This window comes from Equus caballus, chromosome 29, assembly GCF_041296265.1.
Source record: "Equus caballus isolate H_3958 breed thoroughbred chromosome 29, TB-T2T, whole genome shotgun sequence".
Lineage (NCBI taxonomy): Eukaryota > Metazoa > Chordata > Mammalia > Perissodactyla > Equidae > Equus > Equus caballus.
The window spans coordinates 32,870,421-32,896,376 of record NC_091712.1 but is presented as its reverse complement, the minus strand read 5'-3'; the positions used below and the strand labels follow the sequence as shown (position 1 = coordinate 32,896,376).

Below are 25,956 nucleotides of genomic sequence, written 5' to 3'. Positions count from 1 at the left end.
CCATGTTGTGGTGGCATCCCACATACAAACTAGAGGAAGACTGGCACAGATGTTAGGTCAGGGACAATCTTACTAAAGCAAAAAAAAGGAAGATTGGCAACAGATGTTAGCTCAAGGCCAGTCTTCCTCACGAAAAAAAAGAAAAAGAAAGAAGAAAAACGAAGACAAGCTTGAGATCCTTAACTGTGTCATATGTACCAAGACTCTTTTTTTCCCAACAAGGTCACATTTCCCCGCCGAAGCCCGTGGTCCGGGCGGGGCGGCACTCCCCAGAGCCCCGAGCCCTGGGCGGGCGCGGCAGCTACTGGGTCCTCCCGCCGCCTGGAGACAGAGAGGCCGGCCGATTTAAGCGGGACCAAGGCCCTGCCCTCACAGCTCCTCGCCGCGGTCATGGACCAGCCCCGCGCTGCCGCCCGCCTGCGCGTCCTGCTGGGCCAGCTGGGCCGCCGCTCGGCCGGGGCCGTCGTATCCTTTGGGCTGCGCGGGGCTCGGGCTGGAAGGGGCCCCGTCTCGGTGTCCGCGCCTGGCAGGCTTTTTGGTGACCGGGCCGGGGAGGTGGCCCCAGGGCGCATCGCGCAGCCGCCACGCCAGTTCGTGGTCCCGAAGGCCCCAGGGGGACCTGGCTGCGGTGGCTGAAGCGGCGTCCCTCCAGCGTCCGTCCCTCTCGGGCCTCTGTCCCTTGCTTTATGAGAGGAGGGTGGGGAGTCCTTCCCAGGGGCGTCCGTCCTCAGCTGCTTGTCATTTTCTGCATTTGTCGGCGCGTGACCTCTGCAGCAGCCAGCAGACCTAGATACGTGTAGAAATGTGGAAGCCCAGCGCAGGGACGCCGCAGCGCAGAGCGGCCCCCGGGAGCCCAGGCTGGCGGGCGGGCGGCCGCAGGGCCCTCGCGGGGGACACCCGGGCCGGCTGTGCAGGGGGAGCCGCTCTCCGCCCGCCCTCCAGTCTTCCTCCTCCAGGGAGCTCCGGGTGCGGCGGTCCTGGGCGCCTGCGGACCACAGGCGCGTTCCAGCGTGTCCTGGAGACGGACTTGGAGCCCTGTGTCCTCCTGCAGAGTTGCTCTGCAGAAGTGAATCCCGGGGGGATGCGTGTGCCCGGGACGCATGCGGGGAGATGTCACTGAATGGCACGGAAACCAAACTGCCTTGTAGAACTGTTTTTGCCTGCTCAGGAGAAGTGTCTCGTTCGGGACAGACTTGGGAAGCTCCGTAGGAAACTTTGGCTGAGATTTTTCCATAAGCGACTTCTGTTCTGCTTTATTTAGGATCCTGAAATGTCTCCTAAAATGATGATACATCTGTTCGTTTTACTGTCACCAGTGCTCTCCCGGCTGATTCCAAGCAGCGATGTATCAGAACCCTTGTAAGTTTAAATCCGTCCGTAGACCGTTAAAGGGAACCCAGGTGATCACGGAACCTCATTTCCAGGTGAGGACTCAGAAGCTGAGGCTAGGGGAGTTCACAACTCTGGGCCAAGGTCATTTAACGAAATCGGTGGTTTCAGACTGTGGTCCCTCGACCAGCACCATGAAGATCACCTGGGAACTTGTTAGAAATGCAGATTCTCAGGCTCATCTCAGACCTGTGGAATCAACTTACCTGGGGGAGAGGCCAGCAATCTGTTTTCACTTTTGGTTTCTGATACCTGCTCAGTTGTGGAACCAGCAGTATACTGGTGAGATATAACTGGAACTAGAAATTAAGGTTTCCCGGTCTAGGCTGTTAGCGCTTTTAAATTTCATATCTGATCCTGCTGGTTCTTGTTATAATATTTGTGAGGTCAGAGCTTAGATTTTTTTACATGTGTGTTTCCTAGAACAGCACCATCCAGTACAACGTTCAGCGATGGTGGAAATCTGTCCCAGCACTGTCCCATACCGTAGCTACTAGCCACACGTGCCTATGGAGCCCCTGAAATGTGACGAGTGCCGCTGAGGGACTGAAGCTTTCATTAAACACATTTCAATCTAAATGCACGTGGCTAGTGGCTCTGGTATGGGACAGTTCTGCCTAGATTTTCAGTGAATGTGTGTGGTTTAATCTTAAATAGACTACTAGAAATTTTGTGACAGTTTCTCCCCATCCCTAACTGTTTTGAAGAAACATGGATTCTGGAATAAAGAATAATTTTTGAACTACAAAACGTAATGCAGTTTTTAAATGCAGGGAAGCATAAAGGAGAAAACCAATGTGACCCGTATTCCACCACTCACAGTCATTATTGGTAAACTTTTTGGTGTGTCACTTTTCTATGCATTTACATAATTAGATAATTAGAAGAATACTGTATGTACACTTTTGCATCCATTTTTTCATGTTTACTAGCATTATGTAGTAAACATTTACTACTTTACGTAGTAAACACTGTAAAGATTTATTAACTTTATATAGTAAACATTCCCACAGCATTAAAAGTATTCTCCAAGAGCAAGAACATCAATAATGAAAAACATCATGCTGTAGTGGTAGAAAGGACAAAGGCACTTTGAACCAAAAGCCCAACGTCCAGAATGTCCTGGTGACCACGTTGTGCTGAGAATAGGTGAAGAAAGTCGTTAACCTCTCTGCTGTGGGGAAAACAGACAGTAGCTAGTAATTCTGCCTCCTGGCCTGTCTCCCTCCTTGACTATTATATTGTCCCCATTATATAAAGACATCGTTTACAAAATAATGTATTGATGAGAAGGGACCTTCTGAAGGTAATTCTTCAAGCTAAAGAAACAATGAAAAAAATGAGAAAAAAAAAGAAACAACGAGATGCTAAACCAATAATCTGTGACTACTGGATCGAAAAGAAAATTACAGTTTCTAGTTCTGTAACATACTCAACTGTGTGGATTATACTTTTCTTGGAGTCACTGTTTATTTTATAGACTTTTTTTCTTGACCGGCCGAACTGTTTCCAATATGCTGACGGGACTCCCACTAAATTAAGTACCTCTTGTGAATAGCACATGTATCTTCTTACTTCTAGAATAGCCCTCCAATGATTTGTTCAGCAGTTTAGTGGAAGGAGTAGTCAAATGAAAGAGAATAGATGGAAGCTATGAAGAAAAGCGTGTGGGTCAAGTCATGGCTCAGCCATTTTCTGCTGGGTGACCTTGGACCAGTTCCTGAGCCACCAGGCCTAGGCTTCGTGCTCTGTTCAGCAGGAACGATAATAAAGCTCTTGGCCCCCAGCTACCTCCTCAGGCTACTGTGAGAATGAAATGGAGTGCTGTCAGCAGCAGTGCGTCAGTGTCAGAGGTTATGTGTGTCAGCAGTTTGCTTGATGTCTGTTTAGGACCTGCCTTCCCTTGTGAGAGCCAATCCAGGGCAGACTGCTGCTTCTAGGAAAGATTGACTCCTCAATTTTACTTTATCTGCCTTAATTCACCTCCTAGATAGCTCACCCCACTTCAGGGGCTGTTCCTCCTGCCGGTTTCCATCCTCAACAATTCCAGTAAGTAGATTGAATTTTAGTTTTGAACCATACAATGTATCTAAAGGTTTTTCTAGTGGTAACTAGGATATAAAATACAACGTATCATGTTGCCTGATGAGAATTCATTATACATTTCTCCATTTCCAGGACTTTTTCTAATTAGAACAGTCGTGGAAAATTTTGAAGACCCTGACTTTAATTTTCTATATATATTTTAAAATTCAGAATGGAGGACAAATGTCAAAAAGTGCATAATGTGATTTTTTTTAAATTCGTGTGTGGTATATCTCATTACAATTAACCTGTAGTTTGGTCATATTGATACATTAGGTAGCATCTTGGTTTATCTCAAATTGTCTTTAAAGGAAAGACCATGATCCCCATGGTATGTTCTCATGAGTCACAATTCCAATCCCGAAGAATGGGCTGAAAGATTTGAGGTTGTGTGTACGCTATACTCTTATTTGGATTTTGTTACTTTGGTTTTTCTGAGAATGCATGAACTAGACAAGTAAGAATATTGAATTTTTTCCCACCTGAAAAATCATATGTATTCCTTACAGAAAAAATTAAAAAATCAGAGAAATAGAAAGAATTTTTTAAAATCTGCTATAATTTCATTACATTAGGGTGATCTCTGTTAAAAAATATTTTTTGTTGTATTTCTTTGCAGTCTTGGTGTTTTTTTTTTTTTTTTTTTTTTTTTTACAAATAATGTCTTGGTTTCACGTAATTGTAATCATATTTTACTATAATAAGCGTTGTTCATGCTGAAACATTATCATCATTTTTAATTCCTGACTCATATCCCATTGAGTGTATATAATAGAATTAGTTAATTATTCTTCCATTAATGCAAGTTTTTTTGGTGACAATAATTAATACTTTGGACTTGAAGCTTTTAAATTTTTCACAGAATATGTCCTGAGGGTAAAGCCTTAGAAATAGAAATGCTGGGTGTAGGAGTCTGAGGGTTTCTCAGTTTTATGATTCATATTGTTAGGTTGTGATTTCTTGATTGGACTCATTTGAGAATATCTTTTCTCCTCTAGGTATACTCGGGATAACAGTGTTCTAACCCTGGAACAGAGACAATTTTATGAAGACAATGGCTTTCTTGTAATTAAAAAGCTGGTCTCTGATGCTGATATTGAATGCTTTAGGTACAGTAACGCTATTTGCTATTTTACAGAAATATGTGCTTTACGTATGAAATGGGAATGAGAGAAAGATTAGCCTGTGCAGGTTCAGATATTTTCCAGTGATTTGGGTCATTAGGAAGTGGTTAGGAACATAGGCTGGAGCCAGACTGAGTGGCTTTAATCTGAGCCCCACCACTGAACGTTGTGTGTCCTGGGCAGTTTCCTGAGCCTGTGCCTGCCTCTGTTTGCTCATCTGTAAAATGGGATAATGTAGCACTTCTGTCCTAGAGTTGTCATGAGGACTAAATAAGGTAAAATAGAGAGAGAATGCTTGAACAGGGCCTGGCACGTGTGAGTGCTGTGGAAGTGTTGCCTACGATTTTCAGAAGTAAGCAAATCATGAGTATTCCCCACTGGTCTGCTAAGCTAAGGAATATCTGAATTCTGGTGGGGGACTGCAGCCTCACAGTTGGGAGACCGGGACTTCTGAGTTGGCCATTTTCTCCTCCTTCTCATCACAGCTCTTCTACCTGGGGCTGGAGGCCAACTGAGGGCAGAGAAACCACCCGCAAATCTTCCCGTCTTTCCACAGAACAAGGCCAGGCAGGTGCTTGGAGTCAGCGGTATTGACATCATTGCCCATTTAATTTTCTAGGAATGAGTTTGAAAGAATCTGCAGAAAGGAGGTGGAACCAATGAGATTAGTGGTAATGAGAGATGTGACCATTGCAAAATCAGAATATGTTCCAAGTGAAAAGATGATTACGAAGGTCCAAGATTTCCAAGAAGATGAGGAGCTCTTCAGATACTGCACTCTCCCTGAGGTTCAAGACTTTCCTGCGTTTTCTTTCTTTCTGAGTCTATAGCCCATCTGCATCCTGACTCTGAAATTGGCTGTTTTTCCTTTATCTCACACCTTTCAACTGTGGCCCTGGAGTAGTGGTTCTCAATCGGAGGTGGACATTAGGCGATGCCTGAGGACATGTTTGGTTGTCCCACAGGAGGGATGGTGTGCTAGTGGCTTCTAATGCTAGAGGCCAGGGATGCTGCTAATGGGGCCCAGGGATCCGGTAATGCACAGAACAGCCCGCTCCCTGAATAACAACTTACCCAGCCCCCAATGCTGGTGGTGCCCAGGTTGAGAAACCCTGCTGCAGAGTGTGCTAATTACCTTTGGTTAAGAAGGGCAGGAATTCTGTGTTACTGAGACAACCTTTCTTACACTCCATACAGTGTATCCACAGCGGTGAAACTGCTGAGCCTATTCATGGTAAATTCAATCATGTTTTCTTTTTTCTCTTTGTCTTGTGAATCTGGTCTGGTTATGTCTCACCACAGTTGCCCATATCACTATTTGTTTCACATCGTCTTCCCACTAGAATATAAGCTCCATGGTGGAGGGACCTGCTTATACGGCTCACCGTTGTGTCCCCATTTCCCATCACTCTGCCTGGTTCCCAGATGTCAGTCAAGAGGTGTTGAGTGAGTGGCTGCACTGATCATGAAGTGTCCTCTGAGCCACTGCTCAGCTTTCCTCTGGGCTACTCATGACAGCTGCAGAGGTGTTGGGTCCTTTCATGGTCCCTTCTTAGGAAGAGTCACCTGAAGGAGGAGGAAGCTGCCTTCTCACAGGACAACCGTCCACAGCTTTGGTTGAAAGAAAGGCATTCCTGTCCTTCCCAGTTGATATCTCATAGGCACTCGTACCTTTCCTGTAGAAAAAGTGGTTAAGTTTCCGACTGGCTCCAAAAAGCCTGTTTATTCAAAGTATGGTAGATTTCCAATTGCTCACTTTTTCAGGCTTTGTCTGCAACGTTGTAAAGTACCGATTGCTCTTTAAATATTGCCGTCTGGATTCCTGTGTAGATAGTTGGACTTTGTGTGACTTGCTTGTGCATCTGATTTCCCATGAGCTTTTTTCCCCCCTTTTCCCTTAGGTTCTGAAATACGTGGAGTGCTTCACTGGACCCAATATTATGGCCATGCATACAATGCTGATAAACAAACCTCCAGATTCTGGTAAAGGGCTCTCGTGAAGGAGAATTAAAAACTTGTTAATTAGGGTACATAAGGTGGATGTTCCAACCATAGCCGTGTGTGTAACTGCTAAACTTTGCCTAAATGAATCTGTGGGCTTTTATTGATGTCCTAAAATAGCTTCCATCCTATCAACATGGATGTGTCATAGTGAGTGATTTCAGATCTCCACTGTGGGGTTATTGCTGCATTTTCTGATGACTGGCTCCTCAAAAAGGCAGTTTCAGAAACACCTCTCTTCATGTGCCAGAGGCTCCTCTTCTCGACCATCTCTGAGCTTTGTTAATGATCTCACCCATGATAGTGTGGATTCTGCCTTCCTGATTGGAAGACATTTTAGGACTAACAAAGTTAAATCTATTCTTGTAAATCACATCTTACAGTTGTTTTTAAAAGTTTTGTGCTTTCTAACATGGAGCTTCTAAGACCTCACTCCCAGAGAGGCTGATTCGGAAGGTAGAACCCAGGAATGTGCATTTAATGAGCCATTCCCCGAGAGTTTAATGCGGGTGGCTGCTGGGCCACTCTGAGAAATTCAGCTCCAGCCACAGGAAATCAGCCATTAGAGATCCTTCCTCTTTTCCTACCTTTTCTTCCTCCAGATGCTGGGAAAGGTCTCTGTGACAGGCCTGCAGCTTAACATCACCAAGTCCCTCCCTCCCTGGATGCCTTGTCTGGAGAGAGTGGGTGGCTGGGGACCCAAGTTCAGAGAGCAAAAGTGATCATGGTGTCTCTGATTGCACACAGGGATTGTATACCAAATGCCTCTAGTTCAGGGGAAATCCTCTGAGAGGCCTTTTATTTAGTTAGTTAATTTTTTGTGCCTCAGCCACTTGGAAAGCTATCAAGGGACCTCAGATTTGGCCATTTTCTTCAGTATAATTCATCAAAGTCTTTTTGAACACTAGGCTGTCTGCCCTAACCAGAGTTATAAAGGAATACATGACACTAGAGCTACCGACATATGTACGACTTGCTAGAAAATAGTGTGTGTCAGTACTTGGCAATAAGAAACCCAGAAACAAGTATAGAATCTGGATCAACATGTTGATCTGATATTCCAATTCAGTGCTTATCTTCTGAGTCTCATTTTCTAAATGTTTCAAATTTTTGGCTTTGGCCGGGATAGGTCATTGTTCCGGTTTTCATGCAGAGGAGAAGAATTCTGAGACTTGAGCATGTTTTAACAGCAGATTCTGTTTCAGGCAAGAAGACATCCTGTCATCCCTTGCACCAGGACCTGCACTATTTCCCCTTCAGGCCCAGCAATAACATTGTTTGTGCTTGGACGGCCATGGAGCACATCGACCGGAACAATGGCTGTCTGGCCGTACTCCCAGGCACACACAAAAGCTCCTTGAAGCCACACCATTATCCCCAGTGGGAGGAGGTAGGTCTTCCTAGGTGCTGGGTCTTGATCAGAATCTTATATTGTTTCAATTTCACATCAGTATAGATCAAGAGCTTTACTAATGTAATGGCGTTTCCTTCCTTAGCAAAATATTGCTCTAGGAGTTCCAATTAGGATCAGGGAAAACTCAACGATGTCACGTAAAATCATCAACATTTCTGTTCTTTCAACAAGTGTTTGAAAGCCAACCAAAGTGGGGAACTTTGGTAGGTGCTGTGTAGGACCTGAGATTATTAGAACTAATTGCAGAGGTAAGACTTAAATATGGCCACCCCAGGTGCATGTGACAAGTGCCACGTAAGTTTTACACACTGACTGATGGCCCTCGGAGTAAAGAAGAGGGAGAGCTCCTCTCCTTCCAGCTGGAGGGACCAGTGGAGGCTCTGAGGAAGGTTGAGTGGGATTTCATTGCATGGCTGTTCCATGGTTTTTGGACTCAGCTGTTGATGCCAGAGGACTATCAAAGGTTTTTCAGACCATGAATGATGAGATCAAATCGTTCCTTCAAGACGGAAATCTTGGGGTCTGGGCAGGATGTATTGGGGGTGTAGGAGTCCAGAGGTAGAGAAACCAGAGAGACTATTAGCATTTTAGTTGTAAGACAATAAGATCTTAAAACCCCATAATGATGGTTAAAATGGTAAAGCTCCCATTATTAAGGGAGGAAGAATGAATGTGGTTCCGTAGGATGTAAAGACTATGGCTATAGGAATTTCTGTCTCCTTTAGTTTGAATTCTTGACTGATGGTTAGTGCTGAGTGAAAATATTTTAGTCTGGGTTCTGATATAAAATCTGAAATTGTGAGATGCATCAATTAAGTTGAGATATAGAAAAGGTTCAGTGCAAACAACAGAAGTGGGCTCTGGCCGACTTAAGCCAAAGGGGGTGTTTTGGAGGGCTTCGGGGATGTGGAAAGTCCAAGGAAAGGCTGGCTAGCTCTGGTGGGCAGGAAATCGGAAGTCATCGGTTGGCAGGAACAGTCAGGGAGGGGTGCCTGGTGGGGCAGTTGAACCCTGACTATGTCTAGTCTCTTTGATCCTCTGCTCAGATTCTAAAGGGCTCCAGTGGGAGGTCACATTGGTTTAGCTTGGGTCACCTATCCATGCTGGACAGGAGAGAAGCACACTGGCTCAAAGTCCCAATAGAATGCAGCAGGAAAGGAGCCGTTTCTCATAGGAATTTGAGATAGTCTTAGGAAGAGGAATGGGACACTGCCCTCCCAAAACAGCAACAGCCTCCCCTCCATCAAGGCTTGTAAACTTTAAGTCACTTCTCCCTTTAGTTTCTTTATTATTAAAAACATAACCATACCTAAAACAGTAACTAATGTTGGAAATAGTTATAACCAAACACAATGTTTTAATGTACTATTCTTCTTTCTTTACTCTGGACATGACCTGAGTGATATTTGAGCTCAGAAAAATCGAACATTTTATTTCCTCTAGTTTGGGAGAATAGTTGGCTTCTCAGAGACACTCCTCAGTAATACAAGAATGATTTATGTCAAGTTCCAGGTGGGGAGAATATCGTGTTGGGAAAGAATAATTATAGATTCAGCTAAAAGAGTGGTCCCCTGAGTTAACGGTAAAATGCAAAGCTGGTCTAGATCTTCATTTATAATTCAGTAATGAAGGGTAGGTGAAAATTCCAAATTTTTTATTTGGTCCAAGATATCCATGATCTTAATATCAACAGGTGACTTTCTAAAAGCAGACATCTGAGAAGTTTTTGTATATTTAATTCTTTTTAAGACTCCAATTTATTTATCTCTTTGTCTTGAAAGAACTTCAAGAAACTTTGGTTTTCCTGATGAGTCATTGATAAAATTTTTAATTATTATACTCCCTCAAATACAGAGTTGGCTTCTCTTATATGTTCTAGGAGGGGGTTAATGGAATATTCCATGGCATTGAGGACGATGATGAAAACAACGACCAAGTGCACCTCGTGGTGGAGAAGGGAGACACCGTTTTCTTTCACCCTTTGCTCATCCATGGATCTGGTCGGAACAAAACTCAAGGATTCCAGAAGGTGTGCATGAACAGCACTGCATTTTCCAAAGATGAATGGGTTAGAAACAAAAATGTCAAGATATACAAACATTTAAAAGATTTGTGGCTTTTAAGTAAACTGGCCTTTAGTCTGGTTTATTTACCAGGAAATACATTTGTCTACGTCATGCTTTTTAAACTCCTTTCAGTAAGAATCCGGGTGACCTCAGGATTCCAACCCTATTGATACTGAATCACAGACATTCATAGAATTGCTTCAGACCAAGAGCTTACTTCCTAGCTGAAAGCCCCTGAGTTTGGAGGCAAAAACAATGGCTCACCAACTAAAATAATAAAGCTTAGAATATTTATAGCTCATACTAACCCTATGAGAGGAAAGTTTATAAGATCATTGCTACTGGAAAAGTATTTTTTATCTGAAACAAAGGTTTTGAACTGGTGCCCAGGAATCAGATTCAGCAGGCAGCCATGTTTTTCATCCCTTAGCCTCAGAGTGTTTGAAACTTCTTGATTCCGTTGCTTCCATTAAAAATGAACAAAATTTATCATAAGGCCAGATTTTTTATTCCTTTGAAATTCAGTAGACTTGACAATACTATGGGCTCACATTTCTCATGGTAACATAGTTCTCGATACTAAATATTGGAGGCTCCTTTGGGGCTGAGCGAGGATTTCCAGTTTGTCACACCCACCCTTGTTGTCTCCCTGAGACCAAGGCTTAGTCGTCAGTTTTCATCTTCCATTCATTCATATTTCCACCTGGCTCAACAGGACCGGGATGAGGTGAAGCGAGAAGGCACTCTCCTCAGGGTCTCAGTTTAAGCAGCGCACCAAAAAAACCCGTCAGCATCCAAGTTATACGATATTTTAAAAAATAAAAATTAATGCCACGAAATGCATGATAAGCACTATGCCAAAGTTTTAAAGACAAGATCAGCCTCTTCGCTAGCACGACCCTCAGACCCATGCTGTGTGGGTGGATACATAGTGCAAGGAAACAGATAATGTGAAGTTTAATATTCACGACTTTGCAATTTTTCAGTATATTTTCAACTACTTTGTCTTTGCAAAAATATTAACCATTAAAAAACTACGTAAAAGCATGTCCAGAGGAGCGCTCACTTTCCCTTTTGCCTCAGGCTCCCATACGGCTCGGCATGGCACTGGGCCGTACATGGGAAATGGAGTTTGGGACTCCACTGTGTAGAAAGTTGATGTTTTGGGCAAAGTACATAGTCCTTCTGACACGTGTGGTCACCTTAAGATAACTAACTTATGATGAGGAAAGTGAGTTTTAAGGATTGCCTTGCGGTTTAGATGTGTTTCTAACTTTTTCAAAAATGAGGAGAACCACCTAACTTCCCTCTTACCTTCAGAGGGAAACAAGACAGATATCATATGTGAATGCTACTCGACTGTAAATGTCTTTTCGGTTCGAGAGGGATGTGTGTGTGTTATCTTCCTTTGCAGGGTATGTTCATTTTTTGTTTTTCATAATCTGTGGCCGTTGAAATAACCAGTTACAAAGTCAATTGCGTAACTAACTTCTGTGACTAAGAAGATGGTGAAAAACCCCGGAAGACATTCCTTTTTAAGACTGGGTCATATTCACTCATTAGAAAAATCAAAGGCTAAAAGTTAAAGACCTCTTACTTACATAATTATGTTACCTGCCTCATAGATACTTTTTGAAAATAAATATCGCAACTAGTTAAAACCCTTTTGTAATATCTCAGTTAGCCTGTTTTAGCAAAAGAGAAGAGACTGAGTCACAAAAAGACTGATTTAGGACACAATGGAACACCTTCAATCTAGAAATCAAATGTTTATTTTCATTTTCTTTAAGTTACAGTTTATCAACTTTACTTAGAATAACAATACTGGCTTCTATTGTATAGCTCTCTGTAAGGTATGAAAGCAGTCTCATATACCTTTTTCTGTTTTCTTCACCAAAACCCAATGGAGTAGTCCTTATGGCTGTGTGGTCTTAATGAGAAAATAAAGATGCCAGAGGTTGGCCTGAGCTATGTGAGTGACAGAGTTAGATTTCAGAGTCAATTCGAATTCCAAGTTCTGTTTCCCACCATTTCTTGCTGTTTCCTCAAAAATAAACCAGAAATAAGAAATAAATAATGAAGCATGAATTGTTTTCTCAAGAACAAAGAAAACAAAAGAACAAACCAGTCACCCAGGACGTCATTTTCATGATGTGATCTAGTCAGGCGTGCACCAGGCAGGATGGGGTCAGCAGGAAAGGAAAGCAGAAAATTGGCCAGGGAACTGTTTATTTCTGAGCAAACTTCGACTCAGCCAGTTGGATACCTGTGATTACAAGAGTGCCACCTGAAACAGGCCTGACAGACTGGGGACTCACCGTCTTAGTTTATTTAACACCATTTTAGATGTTGGCAAGTAAACTGATTGGAGACTAGGAATATGCTTTGTTTACTAACTGACATGACTATGAAGGAGTTTTTTAAATATATATTTAACGATTTTTAGGTGCTAGAATCTACTTCATCTTATGGTGAATGGACAAATAGAGTTGTCCCATAAGCTCTTTCTATTTGGCATTATTTGCAGGGTGTTTGGGAATTGCAAGCATGACTAGTGAAAGGAGAAAGAATCTACCTTTGAAAGAACCCTTAACTCTTTTAAAGAAAATCAAGATGAAACCAGGTGTCTAAGGAAATGGTGTCTTAAAGAGATGATGTAATCTTTTCTATCATTGTTCACAACATCAGGATGCATGTATCAGGTACTCAATTGCACGTGGGTAGTGTTGCAGTGAAGTGATGTTGCCTTATGGATGTCAAAACAGTAAAGTGAAATATTACTGTGTTAAGGAAAACTAACTTAGGACAGCAACTAATAAAGGTGGTTGGTGAATCACTGAAGTGTGTTAAACCAGATTCTTACATTCAATTAAGTCATTACCCAAGCAGAAGTGAATGCTTTGAAACTCAGAGTGCATTGTGTTTTGCATCAACAATATATGGTAGCATTTCTGACAGCCAATTCTAGTAATACAGCTCTTAGGTCTTCATCAGGGAAGCCTTCACTTTGTCTGAGTGAAATGGTCTAAGAAGAGACCTAGGAGGAAAAACCAACTTCGATGTCAATATCATGCTCTCAATATTGGGAAAGAGTAGCTGGTCTACCAGCCCAAGAAAGCTCTAAACAGATGTGGCTAACACAAAAAGTTCCAGCCTGGGCTTGACGCTGTGAACTCCAGGCTGTCCTTGGGGACCAAGTCCCTAAGGGGATTTTCTGCACCAAGGACAGCGCCAACTCCAAGCTCACAGAGGAAGGCAACATTCCCAGCAGCCATGGTGTCTGAACACCCAGTGGTAACAAGGGCCCCTTCCTGTTAAGGACACCTGGCTCTCACGGGCACCCATTTTCTCCACACCCTGAAGCCACTAGGCTGTCCTGTTAGCTCAGTGCCACAGACGATGTGTTTCAGTAGAAACAAAGACAAGTTCCCAGGCTGTTTGGTAAAGCCCACATTTGAAAAATGAGAGGTGAGGAATACATTTTGGCTTTGAATCCTTCATATTATCTTCTTCTGTTAGGACTTCTTGTCCTCCCAACATATTTCAGAAATATTTTTTTTTTAAAAATGCAGTAAAATATACATAACCGGAAATTTACAATGTGAATGATATTTAAGTGTACAATTCAGTGGCAGTTAGTGCTTTCACAGTGATGAGCAACCTTCACCACTATCTATTTCCAAAACACTTTCATCATCTCAAACAGAAACTCTGTACCCATTATGCAATATCTCCCCCTCCCACAGCCCTGGTCACCACTAATATGTTTGTCTCTACAAATTTGCCTATTCTAGATAGTTTATAGAAGGGTAATCACACAATATTGTCGTTTTGTGTCTCATGTATTTCACTTAGCATGTTTGAAGGTTCATTCATGTTGTAACCTGTATCAGAACTTCATTCCTTTTTATGGCTGAATAATATACATCCATATGTTTACATTCATCTATCTATGTATCACACATTTTCTTTACCCATTCATTTGTTCCTGTTCCAATTCTCTTAGGTATCTACCTTTGAGTAAACTTGTTGGGTTATATGGTAGTTCTGTTTATCTTTGGAGGAGCCTTGGAGATGCTTTTTAAACATTGATGGCCTTGTGATATCTCTGAGATTTAATGACACCTAACAAAAGCAGGAAGTCTTTTTTTAATGGATGTGAACATTTGTATTTTTATTTCTATTTCTATTATTTTATTGAGGTCATAATGGTTTATAACATTGAGTAATTTCAGGTGTGCATTATTATTTACCACTTTATGTATAGATTGCTTTGTGCTCGCCACCAAAATTCTAGTTTTCATCCATTACCATATATCTGCTCCCTTTACCCCTTTTGCCAATCCCCCACCCCCTTCTCCTCCAGCAACCACTGATATGTTCTCTTTATCCATGTGTTTATCTGTCTTCCACATATGACTGAAATCATACATTGCCTTTGTCTGGCTTATTTCACTTAAAATAATACCCTCAAGATTCTTCCATATTGTTTCAAATGGGGCAATTTTGTCTTTTTTATGACTGAGTAATATTCCATTGTGTAGATATACCACATCTTCTTTATCCATACATCAGTGGTTGGGCATTTGGGGTACTTCGACGTCTGGGTTATTGTGAATAATGCTGCAATGAACATAGGGGTGCATAAGTCTCTTTGAATTATTCATTTCAAGTGCTTTGGGTAAATATCCAGTAGTGGGATAGCTGGACCGTGTGGTATTTCTACTTTTAATTTTCTGAGAAATCTTCATGTGATTTCCATAGTGGCTTTACCAGTTTACATTCATACCAGCATGAATGAGGGTTCCCTTTTCTTCAGATCCTTTCCAACATTTGTTATTTTTATCTTGCTAATTAGACTAGTGTGAGGTGATATCTCACTGTACTTTTGATTTGCATTTCCCTAATAATTAGTGACATTGAACATCTTATCATGTTGGCCATATGCTCTTTGCAAAAATGTCTGTTCATATTTTCTGTCCATTCTTTTTTTTTTTTTTTTTTTGAGGACAATTAGCCCTGAGCTAACATCTGCTGCCAGTCCTCCTCTTTTTTCTGAGAAAGACTGGCCCAGAGCTAACATCCGTGCCCATGTTCCTCTACTTTATATGTGAGATGCCTGCCACAGCATGGCTTGCCAAGCACTGCCATGTCCACACCCAGGATGTGAACCAGTGAACCCTGGGTCATCAAAGTGGAATGTGCGAACTTAACCGGTGCACTACTGGGCTGGCCCCCCATTTGTGATGAGTTGTTTGTGTTTTTGTTGTTGAGTTGTATGAGTGCTTCGTATATTTTGGAAATTAACCCCCTGTTGGATATATGATTTGCAAATATTTTCTCCAAGTTTGTGGGTTGTCTTTTCCTTTAGTTCATAGTTTCCTTTGCCTGCAGAAGCTTTTTATTCTGATGTAGTACCATTTGTTTATTTTTTCTTTTGTTTTCCTTGCCTGAGGAGACATGGTATTCAAAAAGATACTGCTAAGAATGATGTCAAAGAGTGTACTGCTTATATATTCTTCTAGGAGTTTTATGGTTTCAGGTCTTACATTTAAGTTTTTAATCCATTTTTAGTTAATTTTTGTGTATGGTGTAAGATAATGGAGTACTTTTATTCTTTTGCATGTGGTTGTCCAGTTTTCCCAACACCATTTATTGAAGATACTTTCTTTTCTCCGTTGCATGGTCTTGGCTCCTTTGTCAAAGATTAGAAGTCCGTAGATGTGTGGTTTTGTTTCTGGGCTCTCAATTCTGTTCCATTGTTCTGTGTGTTTGTTTCTGTGCCACTACCACACTGTTTTGATTACTATAGCTTTGTAGTATATTTTGAAGTCAGGGATTGTAATTCCTCCAGCTTTGTTCCTTTTTCTCAGAATAGCTTTGTCTAATTGGGGTCTTTTGTTGTTCCATATAAATTTTATGAATCTTTGACCTATTTCCACGGAGAATGTCATTGGGCTTCCAATTGGGATTGCATTCAATGCATAGATTGCTCTAGGAAATATGGACATTTTCACTATGTTTGTTCCTCTGACCCATGAGCCTGGAATATCTTTTCATTTCTTTAAGTATTCTTTGATTTCTTTCAATAATATCTTTTAGTCTTCAGTGTAAAGGTCTTTCACTCTTTTGGTGGAATTTATTCCTAGAAATTTTATTCTTTTTATTTTGATTGTAAATGAGATCGTAATCTCGACTTCTCTTTCTGCTATTTCATTATTAGTCTATAGAAATGCAACAGATTTTGGTAGGTTAATTTTGTACCCTGAAACTTCGTTGTAGTTGTTGATTATATCTAAAAGTTTTCTCATGCATTCTTTAGGGCTTTCTCTACATAGAAACCTGTCATCTCCAAACAGAGAGAATTTTACTTCCTCCTTTCCAATTTGGATCCCTTTTATTTCTTTATGTTTTTCTTATTTGCTCTGGCTAAAACTTGCAGTATTATGTTGAACAAGTGTGGTGAAAGTGGGCATCCTTGTCTTGTTCCTGTCTTCAGAAGAAGAGCTTTCAGTTTTTCTCTGTTGAGTATGATGTTCGATGTGGGTTTGTCATATTGATCTTCATTATGTTGAGTTACTTTCATTCTATATCCATTTTAGTGTGAGTTGTTTATCATAAATGGATGTTGGATATTGTCAAATGCTTCTCTGCTTCCATTGAGATGATCATATGATTTTTATTCCTCATTTTGTTAATGTGGTGTATCACATTGTTTGATTTGTTGAACCATGCTTGCATCCCTGGAATAAATCCCACTTCATCATGGTGTATGATCATTTTAATGTATTGTATTGATTTACTAATATTTTGTTGAGGACTTTTTGCATCTATTTTTATCGGTGATAATGACCTGTAATTTTCTTTTTTTGTGTTGGCCTTGTCTGGTTTTGGTTGGGGTAATGTTGGCCTCATAGAATGAGTTAGGAGCTGTTTAATACTGCCAGACATACAGCTTTGATCTAACCTTTTATTAATTAGTGAGTGTTGTAGTGTACCTTATTCAGAGCAAAAATTCAATGAAAACTATTTAAAGTCTCTTCTTGTATCTGCCTCTGTATCTATGTGTGTCTATATGTGTATGTTATATATATGTGATATTTTTCTACCTCTGGATGGTACAAATTCTGAAAGATCTCTTGTTAATTGGCTTAAGGTAAGTGATAACATAAATTATTTCTAAATGTACTAGAAAGTAACCCAAAGTTTTTCAAGGTATGATTATCTTTGGTAAAAACTGAGGGTAATTGTGGAAAAAATTACGTTACACCTTTGTAGATGTGGGATTCTAGTCTTGTTGATTATCTTTGAGGTTTTGTTATATACCTATAGACTGGATTTCCTGACCTAAGGTATTGCCTTTGGCTTCATCAACTGTTCAAAGTGCTCTCTCGGAAAACATGAACTGGCCCCACATGGGATGGTCACTGGCAGATCAGTGTCTGTTGGTACACAACCTTCTGCTGGTCTCTTGTTGTCTTATGCTGGTGTGACCAGCTACTCTAAGTCTCTAATGTCTTATACTCAAGCCTATCATCAACAGGATAAAGAAGCTTTCCTAGATTCCAACATAAAGGATCCCCTTGGTCACAGTCTAGAGCCAGGAGATTTCATAGACTAGAAAAGACATCAGTGAAAGAATTCCCTCCAGCGTCGCTGGAAGGTGTCATGTCAGGTACTTTTAAACGACCCATGCACATCTAAATTACAAGACATTGATTCATGGATACCTGTTTCTCATCTAAAAAAGCATCCAGATCTCACTTTTAAATGGATGGCTGCACCTGTCACTGAGACGTGATTGAAACTAACCAAAACCAGAGCACCCTCTCATGGCCAAGAAGCAGAGGAAATCTGAGGTAGACGCTCAACCAACACTCAGGACTAGACCTGTCATTGTCACTTTTCCTCCGTTGTATTACACCTGCTACCTTGGACAATATTGGACTCACTTGCCTAACCCCCCTCCTGAATTCAATCTTACCATAAGACCAGGAAGTTTATGGGAAGCTTATGGCATAACAAACAAATTTATACTCAGGTGTTACTACTACCTATTTAACATTAGCCTGGGGAACTCCTCACTTTGGGGTCCAAAACCTTTGTCCCAGTTGCACCAAAGCCATTAGCCTGCAATGGCAACAACATATTTGGTGGGTTAATCAGCACAGGACCCAAGGGGAAAAGTGAGATTTAGGAAGTATAGGATCAGGGTTAGGTGTTCTTGGACAGGCTGAGTTTGCCATTAATGAAAAAGGACACTCAGAAAAAAAATTTTAATATAAAAAGGTAACTTAGAAGGACTATTATTCCAAGAAGAAGGTAAAGGATGTTCATCTTCTTGGGGTCATTTACCATTATTAAGATGCTTCGAACAAACTGAATGTATTGTGACAGGAAATGCCCATACTCAACGATGGAAGAGAGCATGTACTATAACTGAACAAGGGCTTTCAGAGATGTTCATTCCAATAGAATCTGAAGTAGCAAGGGGCCAATGGCCTTCCTTGCTCATGGCAGAAGCCCAAAATGTACATCTACGGAAATCATATAACCTACCTAACTTACAGAAATTTGCTAAAGGTCCTGCAATTCACAGTTTAGTACCTAATCTTACAACAAACCATACTGTTCAATTAGTAGGAACAGAGAGCATGTCGAATTCTACCCAAATTCTCCCTGTAGGGGAAGATGACCCTTATCAAAGAATTCCTGATGGACCCCTCCATCCACTCAAATTTGCTAATTCTGACAAGGTGTGAGGCTGTGCCCTGAACAGCAATAGAGCCCCAGATTTACTTCTACTTGGCCTATAACAACAGCATCCATGCAAACAAATTTACAGTGTAAGCATAAAGAGAAATTTCGCTGGGAGGTTTACAAAATACCTCTCTCGTACTTTCTGACCTGTATTATAATCAAAGTACTTTTTATCATAACTTTACTGGTACATGGTGTAATACTGGCTTTCCTAGTCAAATACAACTGCCTAAAAATAATAAGACTTACACTACTATTGATATTGATGATCAAATGCTTTGGGAATTAGAACTACATCCACCACAGGATGTAACTCCAATGAAATCTAACTGGCCTGAAAGATCATTACAAATGGTGACTGATGATCTTAATCCTATATTAAGCCAGTCTGCCCAAACTTACCATAAGGTACACATAACAGTGGATGAAAGAAGCAAACCAATACTTAATTAGTATGAAATTACCAAAATACCTGGAATGGATTTTTTGGCTTCTTTTCTTGTCTCATTAAATTCATGACTACTCCTCCCTGGCTGCTTCAAATATCATTATTGATTTCTCATTATTGTTACTATAACAGTGCTATAAATGTTATAAAGTATGTGATCACAAAAGCACACATACAATGTCTGAAAAAACAATTTGACTTCATTGAAAATAGTATAACCTATAAAAATGCTTCGCCTGTCGGTGCGTACCTCAATGACTGTGAGTTATATTTGGCCGTTTCTCCCCGATGTAGGTAACTGCACTGGTCAGTTCAAAACAAAGCCAACCACTCAGAGACATGATGGACCCAGGGCAGGAAGCAACTACCCTGGCATCGAGGGACGATATTTTGATCACGAATGCTTTCTCTCCAAAGATTATTGATCGTAAGGGGAAATGATATAAGAAACTTTTATATTTTCAAGTACATGGGGAAGCCATTCTGGTTTGAACCTGATTTGGCCTAAACTTGTTTTTGACCAGAGCAGCCTGCCTTAACTGCCAATCATACATACCTTCTACATAAGCTTTAACTCGCTACTCTAAAGTAAAGAATGTACTTTTTGAAGATAAAGATGAATGCCTCCCTCCCTATGAAGCCAATACCAGTACCTCTTTGAAAGATAAGTTTTCCTTCCCATGACACAAGGGTCATGTTGGCTCTCTGTGAACATGCTAATCTGTAACAAAATATCTCCTTGAAACCTTAAAACAATGTACCCCTGTCATGCATGATGTATATCTCTTTGTTGCAAACTGGAATATAGCTGTGTTGAAAGCCACTTTTCTCCAGAGTACTTTGCACTCCCAGCCTACTTTGCACTCCCAGGTTATAGTCCTCAGCTTGACTCAAATAAAACTCTCTGCTATAGACTGATTATTGATTATTTGTGTCAGTACTATCAAAAAGAAAACAGTAAATATTAAACAGGTTACAAAAAAAAAAAGAGATAAACTTTCCTTTTGTCTTCAAAGTGCTTTCCATGCAGAGTTAAAAACTTACCTTCTTTAACTGAATGCACTATTGTGAAATGTCCTGGTCAGAGATGCTCTGAATTAGAAGATGAGGCTTTACAAATCAAAGACGAAGGAATCATGCAACTTTCTTACTATTGCAATACTAAAGTGAGATACCATTGTGTCACTCACCAATTCTGTCTTTCCAGAACACCACTCAAGACACTTCAAAAAGATCAGGCTGATAATGATAAATATCCATAAAACGAAAAGACACCAACTACTATTGACACTACGATTGGAATGTCTGTGCCATGTGCTATGTGAAAGCACCTTTAAAAAGAGCCTATGTGGCCAGAGATGAGTCTAAAGATTGAAAATGAATGAACAGATAAAAACATAATTCTCAATTTAGAAACTACCTCAGGATTAGGTGCATCTTCAGTTAATGTAACAAGAAAAAAGGCAATGGATTTTATTTTATTAATTGCATCCACTCACTAATTGGTCTCAGGTCACAAGATGAGTAAACAATGGGATTGTGGTTGTTGTTTATAGTCTTAATTGAAATGATGATAAAGGAAGTAGATCGATTTAAAAACAAAATCAAGTAACTCAGGCTGGATTACAACACGGTGTGGGGTTCACACTCTGAGTGGCCACTTGTGGGGCGACTTCGATGATCCGAGGTTTGTCTATGATCCTGGCCGTCCGGTTGCCCTTCTCTACGATCCCAATAATCCAGGCTTGGTGACCTTCACCATATTTGGGGGACTTTATCTCTGCACAAAACCGAGCTGCTTGCTCACGTGGTAAACAGATTAGAAGGCCTCCTGGCAAAGGGAAAAAGAAGAAATAAAGGATTATCACTAGTTATGATGCTGTGCGAGGAATTTCTCCGCCAAGATCTTTCCAAAACACTTCTGCACACAGTCACATTTAACCAACAACCTGGGTATCTCTGTGCGGCTGCCCTCTCCATACAACTAAGAAGCTGGCTCTGTTCCATCTTCGCTGTTCCACAGATGAAACCGTAGGGTAATTAAGCAACTCATCGTAAACTCCTACCATACTAACAAACACACACAACAACAAACTTTAAACTGTGAAAATGACCTATCTGTGAACCATTTAATGCTGTGCAGGAGTAAGGTGTTGGAGGCCTCAATAACATAGGTGGAGGCTGATTGTTCTGTGCTACAGAGCAGGAAATATTTAAAAACAAAAGAGAACTTTCCTTTTCAATTTGGTTCTCTACATGAATTCCTTATCTGACAAAGAAGATTTTTTAAATTTAAAAATTAACATTCAATAAAGAGTGTATGCCTCAAAGTATCTAGATTGTGTCATTGGCCCTGTTGTTATCTTCAAAATAGAAAAGATATAAAATATGTTAACATAAACTTTAACAGCTATTTCAGTAACTAGGACAAAAATGTGATATATTTATAAGTAGAAACAACACAATCAGGACAAAATATGTACTATACCCTTACAAAAAAGCAAACATTTCTCATTTTTGAATAAATGAAGCTAACTGAATTTGTTGGTAATATTCGTTAATTCCTTCAACCTTTATTTCATGCCCACCAGGTGGCACCAGTGGCCCACCAGGTGGCAGGCACATTCTAGCCAGACACTGAACTAATGGTTCAGCAGCCCTCTGGGAGCTTATTTCTAGAAAACAGATTTTGTTGTTTTTCAAAGACAGGCAGTTGAAGGGTCCTCTGGAAAGGCTGGGAGAGCCCTACTGGAGAACCACAGCCCTTCTGCAGGGCTGACGCGCGGGCCGGGCCTTGTGGGCTTCCTCTCCGCTGCATCCCAGAGTCTTCTGGGACCTGCTATGATTATAGACGACGGGTTCACCCCAGACTGACTAACTCAGGTTATAGGCATCGGGTCTAGGTGTGGGTACTTTTTAAATCCCCAGATGATTCCACTCCTGCCAGGGTAAGGAAACTCCTGAGTTACAGAGGGAAGGAAACAGAAACAAGAGAAACTGAAAACAAAAGAGAAGGGAGGACTTCAGGATGAGACACAAGAGTCAAGGTGGGGAAGAGAGAAAAAATGAGTTGAAAAGAAAAATGGCACTTTAGAGACATAATATACTATTTCATTTTGAAAATAGCCATTTCAAACATCTTTTTTCAAGGAAAAAGTACAGCCTGTTCAATGTAACTTACGTTTATTACACTTATGTCAAATGCTAATTTTCCAATGAAATTGAATAATGGCTTATTTTTCCCACATTCTCCCTCCCTCTCATTATATCACTAAATGAAGAAGAATTGGACTTAAAATAAGTCACTTAAAATGAGTTGATCCCACACAGGATGGCAGGAGACTGGTAACCTGCAGCACTGGAGGGGGCTGAGAACATTCCTCGCAAACAAGATCAAGGTTATCAGTGCTGACCTCACACAAAGTGGGTCAAGCTCATGTACTTGACTTCTTCACCCTCATGGAACTTTCCATTAGCCTCACTAGCTTAATCCTTGGATTTGGGCCCAGCATCCTTGTAGCTGATGTCTCTGAGCAGGTGCCTTGCATGAGGCCAAACATGTGTCCACAGGCCTTGCTGACAGGAACCATCTTAGTCAGGACAGGAAGGTTGTGAATCACAAAGAATACCTTGTCCCTCTGTTGTTTGGCCAGTTTCCATGCATTGCCCCAAATTCCAAAGCCTGTTCTCCCCAGAACTGTGAGTATAAACTTCTGTTGTCTTAAGACACACCCAGTTTGTGGTACTTTGTTTCGACAGTCCTAGCTGACTAATACAGGTGCTATGGAAAAAAAGCAGATGACTCCAAAACTCAGTTTCACCTGCTTTTTGGTCTTGGCTACAACTGGCCTTGCTGTAATCTGGCTCTGATTGATGTAATTAAGAAACTACAGTTGAACCTTAACCTCTTTTAGACACACGAGAAGCACCTGGGCTCAGTAACCATCTCAGAGAATTGTTTCACCAGAATAGTTGTATTAGCATTGTTCTTTCATTCGAGTGACTACTGAGACACACCAAGGACACAGTGAGCAGTACTCCTGTGTTCAAGCTTTCAAATGCCCCAGTGAGAGGAACACTGTCACTCAGGGGAGACAAGTTGATGCTACTCAGTTTGAGATTTGAGAAGATAATGCACAATGTTGACTCAGCATTTTTGTTTGTGTGCTGTAAGCAAACATAATCTTTTCTCTTTCCTGTGGTTCTTTTTATAGTTTATCGGACAAGAGTCTTACTTTGGGAGCAACAGCAAATCAAGAGGAAACCACTGTAGGCTTGGTGCTAGGAAGCCCCACAGACATTTGCTCATCTCAGAAAATCATCTGCAAAGAAGTGATACCCAGGGTGTTTTCATCCATCACAATGAGAGGCATATGTGCGTACAGAGCAGGGCCCAAGTTGAGACCCTGTGAGGGTGTCTGCTTTGGGGAGAAAGTTGCTCAAACAGCTGGGCTGGATGTGTCTATTTCAAGCTCCATCTTCTGAGTCTGTCAAGATGAAGTCAGATGTGGTGGCGTTTATAGAGATATGATGGGTACAGGCCTCCATAATGCCACTGGGACTACTGCTCAATAGCCTCCCAGCTTTTCTCCTCCTGTTCTTGGGAGGAGAGATGATGTCATCATTTCAGGATGGAGAGGACTCTGAGCTGAGGAGAGCCACCAAGTTCTTTCAGCAGCTGTCAACCCAAACTGCCCACCCTGTGGGGACATGAACCCACTGTGCCTGTGTACCTTGACAGACACAGAATGTCCAAGCTGGAAGGGTCTGAGAGAACATCGAGTCCAAAGGCGTCATTTTTCAGATCAGGCCCAGACAGGTGAAAGTCACAGATCTGGTTGCCAAGAAATCTGAGACCATGGTCTGGCATTCCAGGTCAGGGCTCTTCCCCTATATGCCAGAGCCTTATGCAGAAACTGGCTCAAAGATATTACAACTAAGACCAAAAATAGAAATGTGACAAAGCTGGACTACAGGCCATACTGTTGAAAAATCATGGATGGAAATAATTGTCTACCTCCAGTGATGAGAGTAAGAGTAACTTTTTACTCTATATTATTCCCTGTTTTCTAAACTTTAAAAATAAAGTTATGTTTTTAAAACTAACTGGAAAAACAGATGGATGAAGCAAAGTGTAGGGACATGTGATAATCATTGATTCTGGGTGATGGTTACATGGGCATTCCTTATACTATGTACCTTTCCATCTGTTTGAAATTTTTCATAGTAAAAGGCTAGAAAGAACAAAAGAGACTTTTTAATGACTAAGAAAGTCCCGATTTTACTGTCATTGATAAGACATTTTCTGACTAATGCCTTTGTGCAATTATAGAATTAGTCTGCTGATGCGAATTCAAGACTGCCTGTTATTGTTAGGTGCCATTAAAGCTCTAGGAGATATCACAAGGCCTTCCGTGTTTAAAAAGCATCTGTAAGGCTCCCCAAAAAGAGAAACAGAATCACCATATAATCCAACAATTCCACTCGTAGGTAGACACCTAAGAGAACTGGAACAGGAACTAATGAATGGATACACAAAAAGAGAGTTAAATAGTTGAATGTATATATATGTATGTATGTATTATTCCGCCATGAAAGGGAAAGAAGTTCTGGTTCATGATACATGAATGAACCTTTAAACATGCTAAGTGAAATACGTGAGACACAAAAAGACAAATACAGCATGACTCCACTTGTATAAACAATCTAGAATAGGCACACCTAGAGAGACAGATGTACTAGAGGTGACCAGGGCTGAGGGAATGTGGAGTTACTACACGACGCATACACTTTCTATTTGAGGTAGTGAAAGGGTTTTGGAAATAGATTGTGGTGATGGTTGCACATTGTGAATATACTAAAACTCCACTGGATTGTACACTTAAAAATGGTTCAGATGGAAAATTTTATGTTATAAATGTTTCAGCACAAATGTTTTTAAAAGTATTCGTGAAAAATGTTGGGAGGATGGGAAGTCCTAACAGATGAAAATAATACCAAGGATTCAAACCAAAAATATACTCCTGGGCTCTCTTTTTTCAAATGTGGGCTTCCCCCAAAAAGCCTGTGAATCTGACTTTGGTGCTAGTGAAACATCCTCTGTGGCATTGTGCTAACAGGACAGCCTAGTGGCTTCACGGTGTGGAGAAAATGAGTGTCCCTATGACACCTTAGCATCTGTGAGAGTCAGATGCCCACAACAGCAAGGGCCCCTTGTTACCACTGGGTGTTTAGGAAGCATGGCTGCTGGGAATACTTCCTTCCTCAGGGAGCTTGGAGCAGTCGCTGCCCGTGGTGCTGAAAATCCCCATGGGGACTTGGTACCCAAAGGACAGCCTGGAGATGAGACAGTCAGGCCCAGGCTAAAGCTTTGGGTGTTAGCCTTCAGCTGTTCAGAATTTTCTCAGCCAGGTAGATCAGCTACTCTGCCAATCTTAAGAGCATGATTTTTTTCTCTGAGGTCATGCCAAGCTCTTCTTAGGCCATTTCAATTAGACAGTAGGAAGGCTTCCCTGGTAAAGACCCAAGACCTGAATTACAAGAATTGGCTTTTGGGAAGCTACCATATTTTGTTGATGAAAAACTCAACACATGCCAAGTTTCAAAGCTTTCATTTCTGCTTGGGTAAAGAGCTAACTGTATGAAAGAAACTGGTTTAACACACTTAAA

The 25,956-nt window shown here is 41.1% G+C and overlaps 1 protein-coding gene across 5 annotated transcripts; it reads left to right on the top strand.

Moving 5' to 3' along the window:
* Positions 1 to 277: 277 nt before the first annotated feature.
* LOC100069176 (phytanoyl-CoA dioxygenase, peroxisomal-like) lies at positions 278 to 19,687 on the top strand. Of its 5 annotated transcripts, XR_011434022.1 has the most exons (9): positions 278 to 465; positions 3,380 to 3,438; positions 4,473 to 4,583; positions 5,218 to 5,386; positions 6,500 to 6,581; positions 7,805 to 7,989; positions 9,893 to 10,042; positions 12,607 to 12,735; positions 19,582 to 19,687. XR_011434022.1 is itself a non-coding variant. In XM_070255345.1 (8 exons), the coding sequence occupies exons 1-8, from the start codon at positions 391 to 393 to the stop codon at positions 12,628 to 12,630; spliced, it is 852 nt and encodes a 283-aa protein (XP_070111446.1). In that variant the 5' UTR covers positions 278 to 390; the 3' UTR covers positions 12,631 to 16,850. The 5 variants fall into 5 exon arrangements, 4 of the variants coding, with proteins under 4 accessions (XP_070111446.1, XP_070111445.1, XP_070111444.1 ...); XM_070255345.1 differs by lacking the exon at positions 19,582 to 19,687 and having other exon boundaries at positions 9,896 to 10,042; positions 12,607 to 16,850; XM_070255344.1 differs by lacking the exon at positions 19,582 to 19,687 and having other exon boundaries at positions 12,607 to 16,850.
* The last annotated feature ends 6,269 nt before the right edge of the window (positions 19,688 to 25,956 follow it).

Bases quoted from the DNA above. Each gene is read 5' to 3' on its own strand.
- LOC100069176 (XM_070255342.1), top strand. From the start codon at position 391: ATGGACCAGCCCCGCGCTGCCGCCCGCCTGCGCGTCCTGCTGGGCCAG. The intron at 466-3,379 runs GTATCCTTTGGG...TTCACCTCCTAG, and splicing joins GCCGCTCGGCCGGGGCCGTC to ATAGCTCACCCCACTTCAGG. The intron at 5,387-6,499 runs GTTCAAGACTTT...CTTTTCCCTTAG, and splicing joins GATACTGCACTCTCCCTGAG to GTTCTGAAATACGTGGAGTG.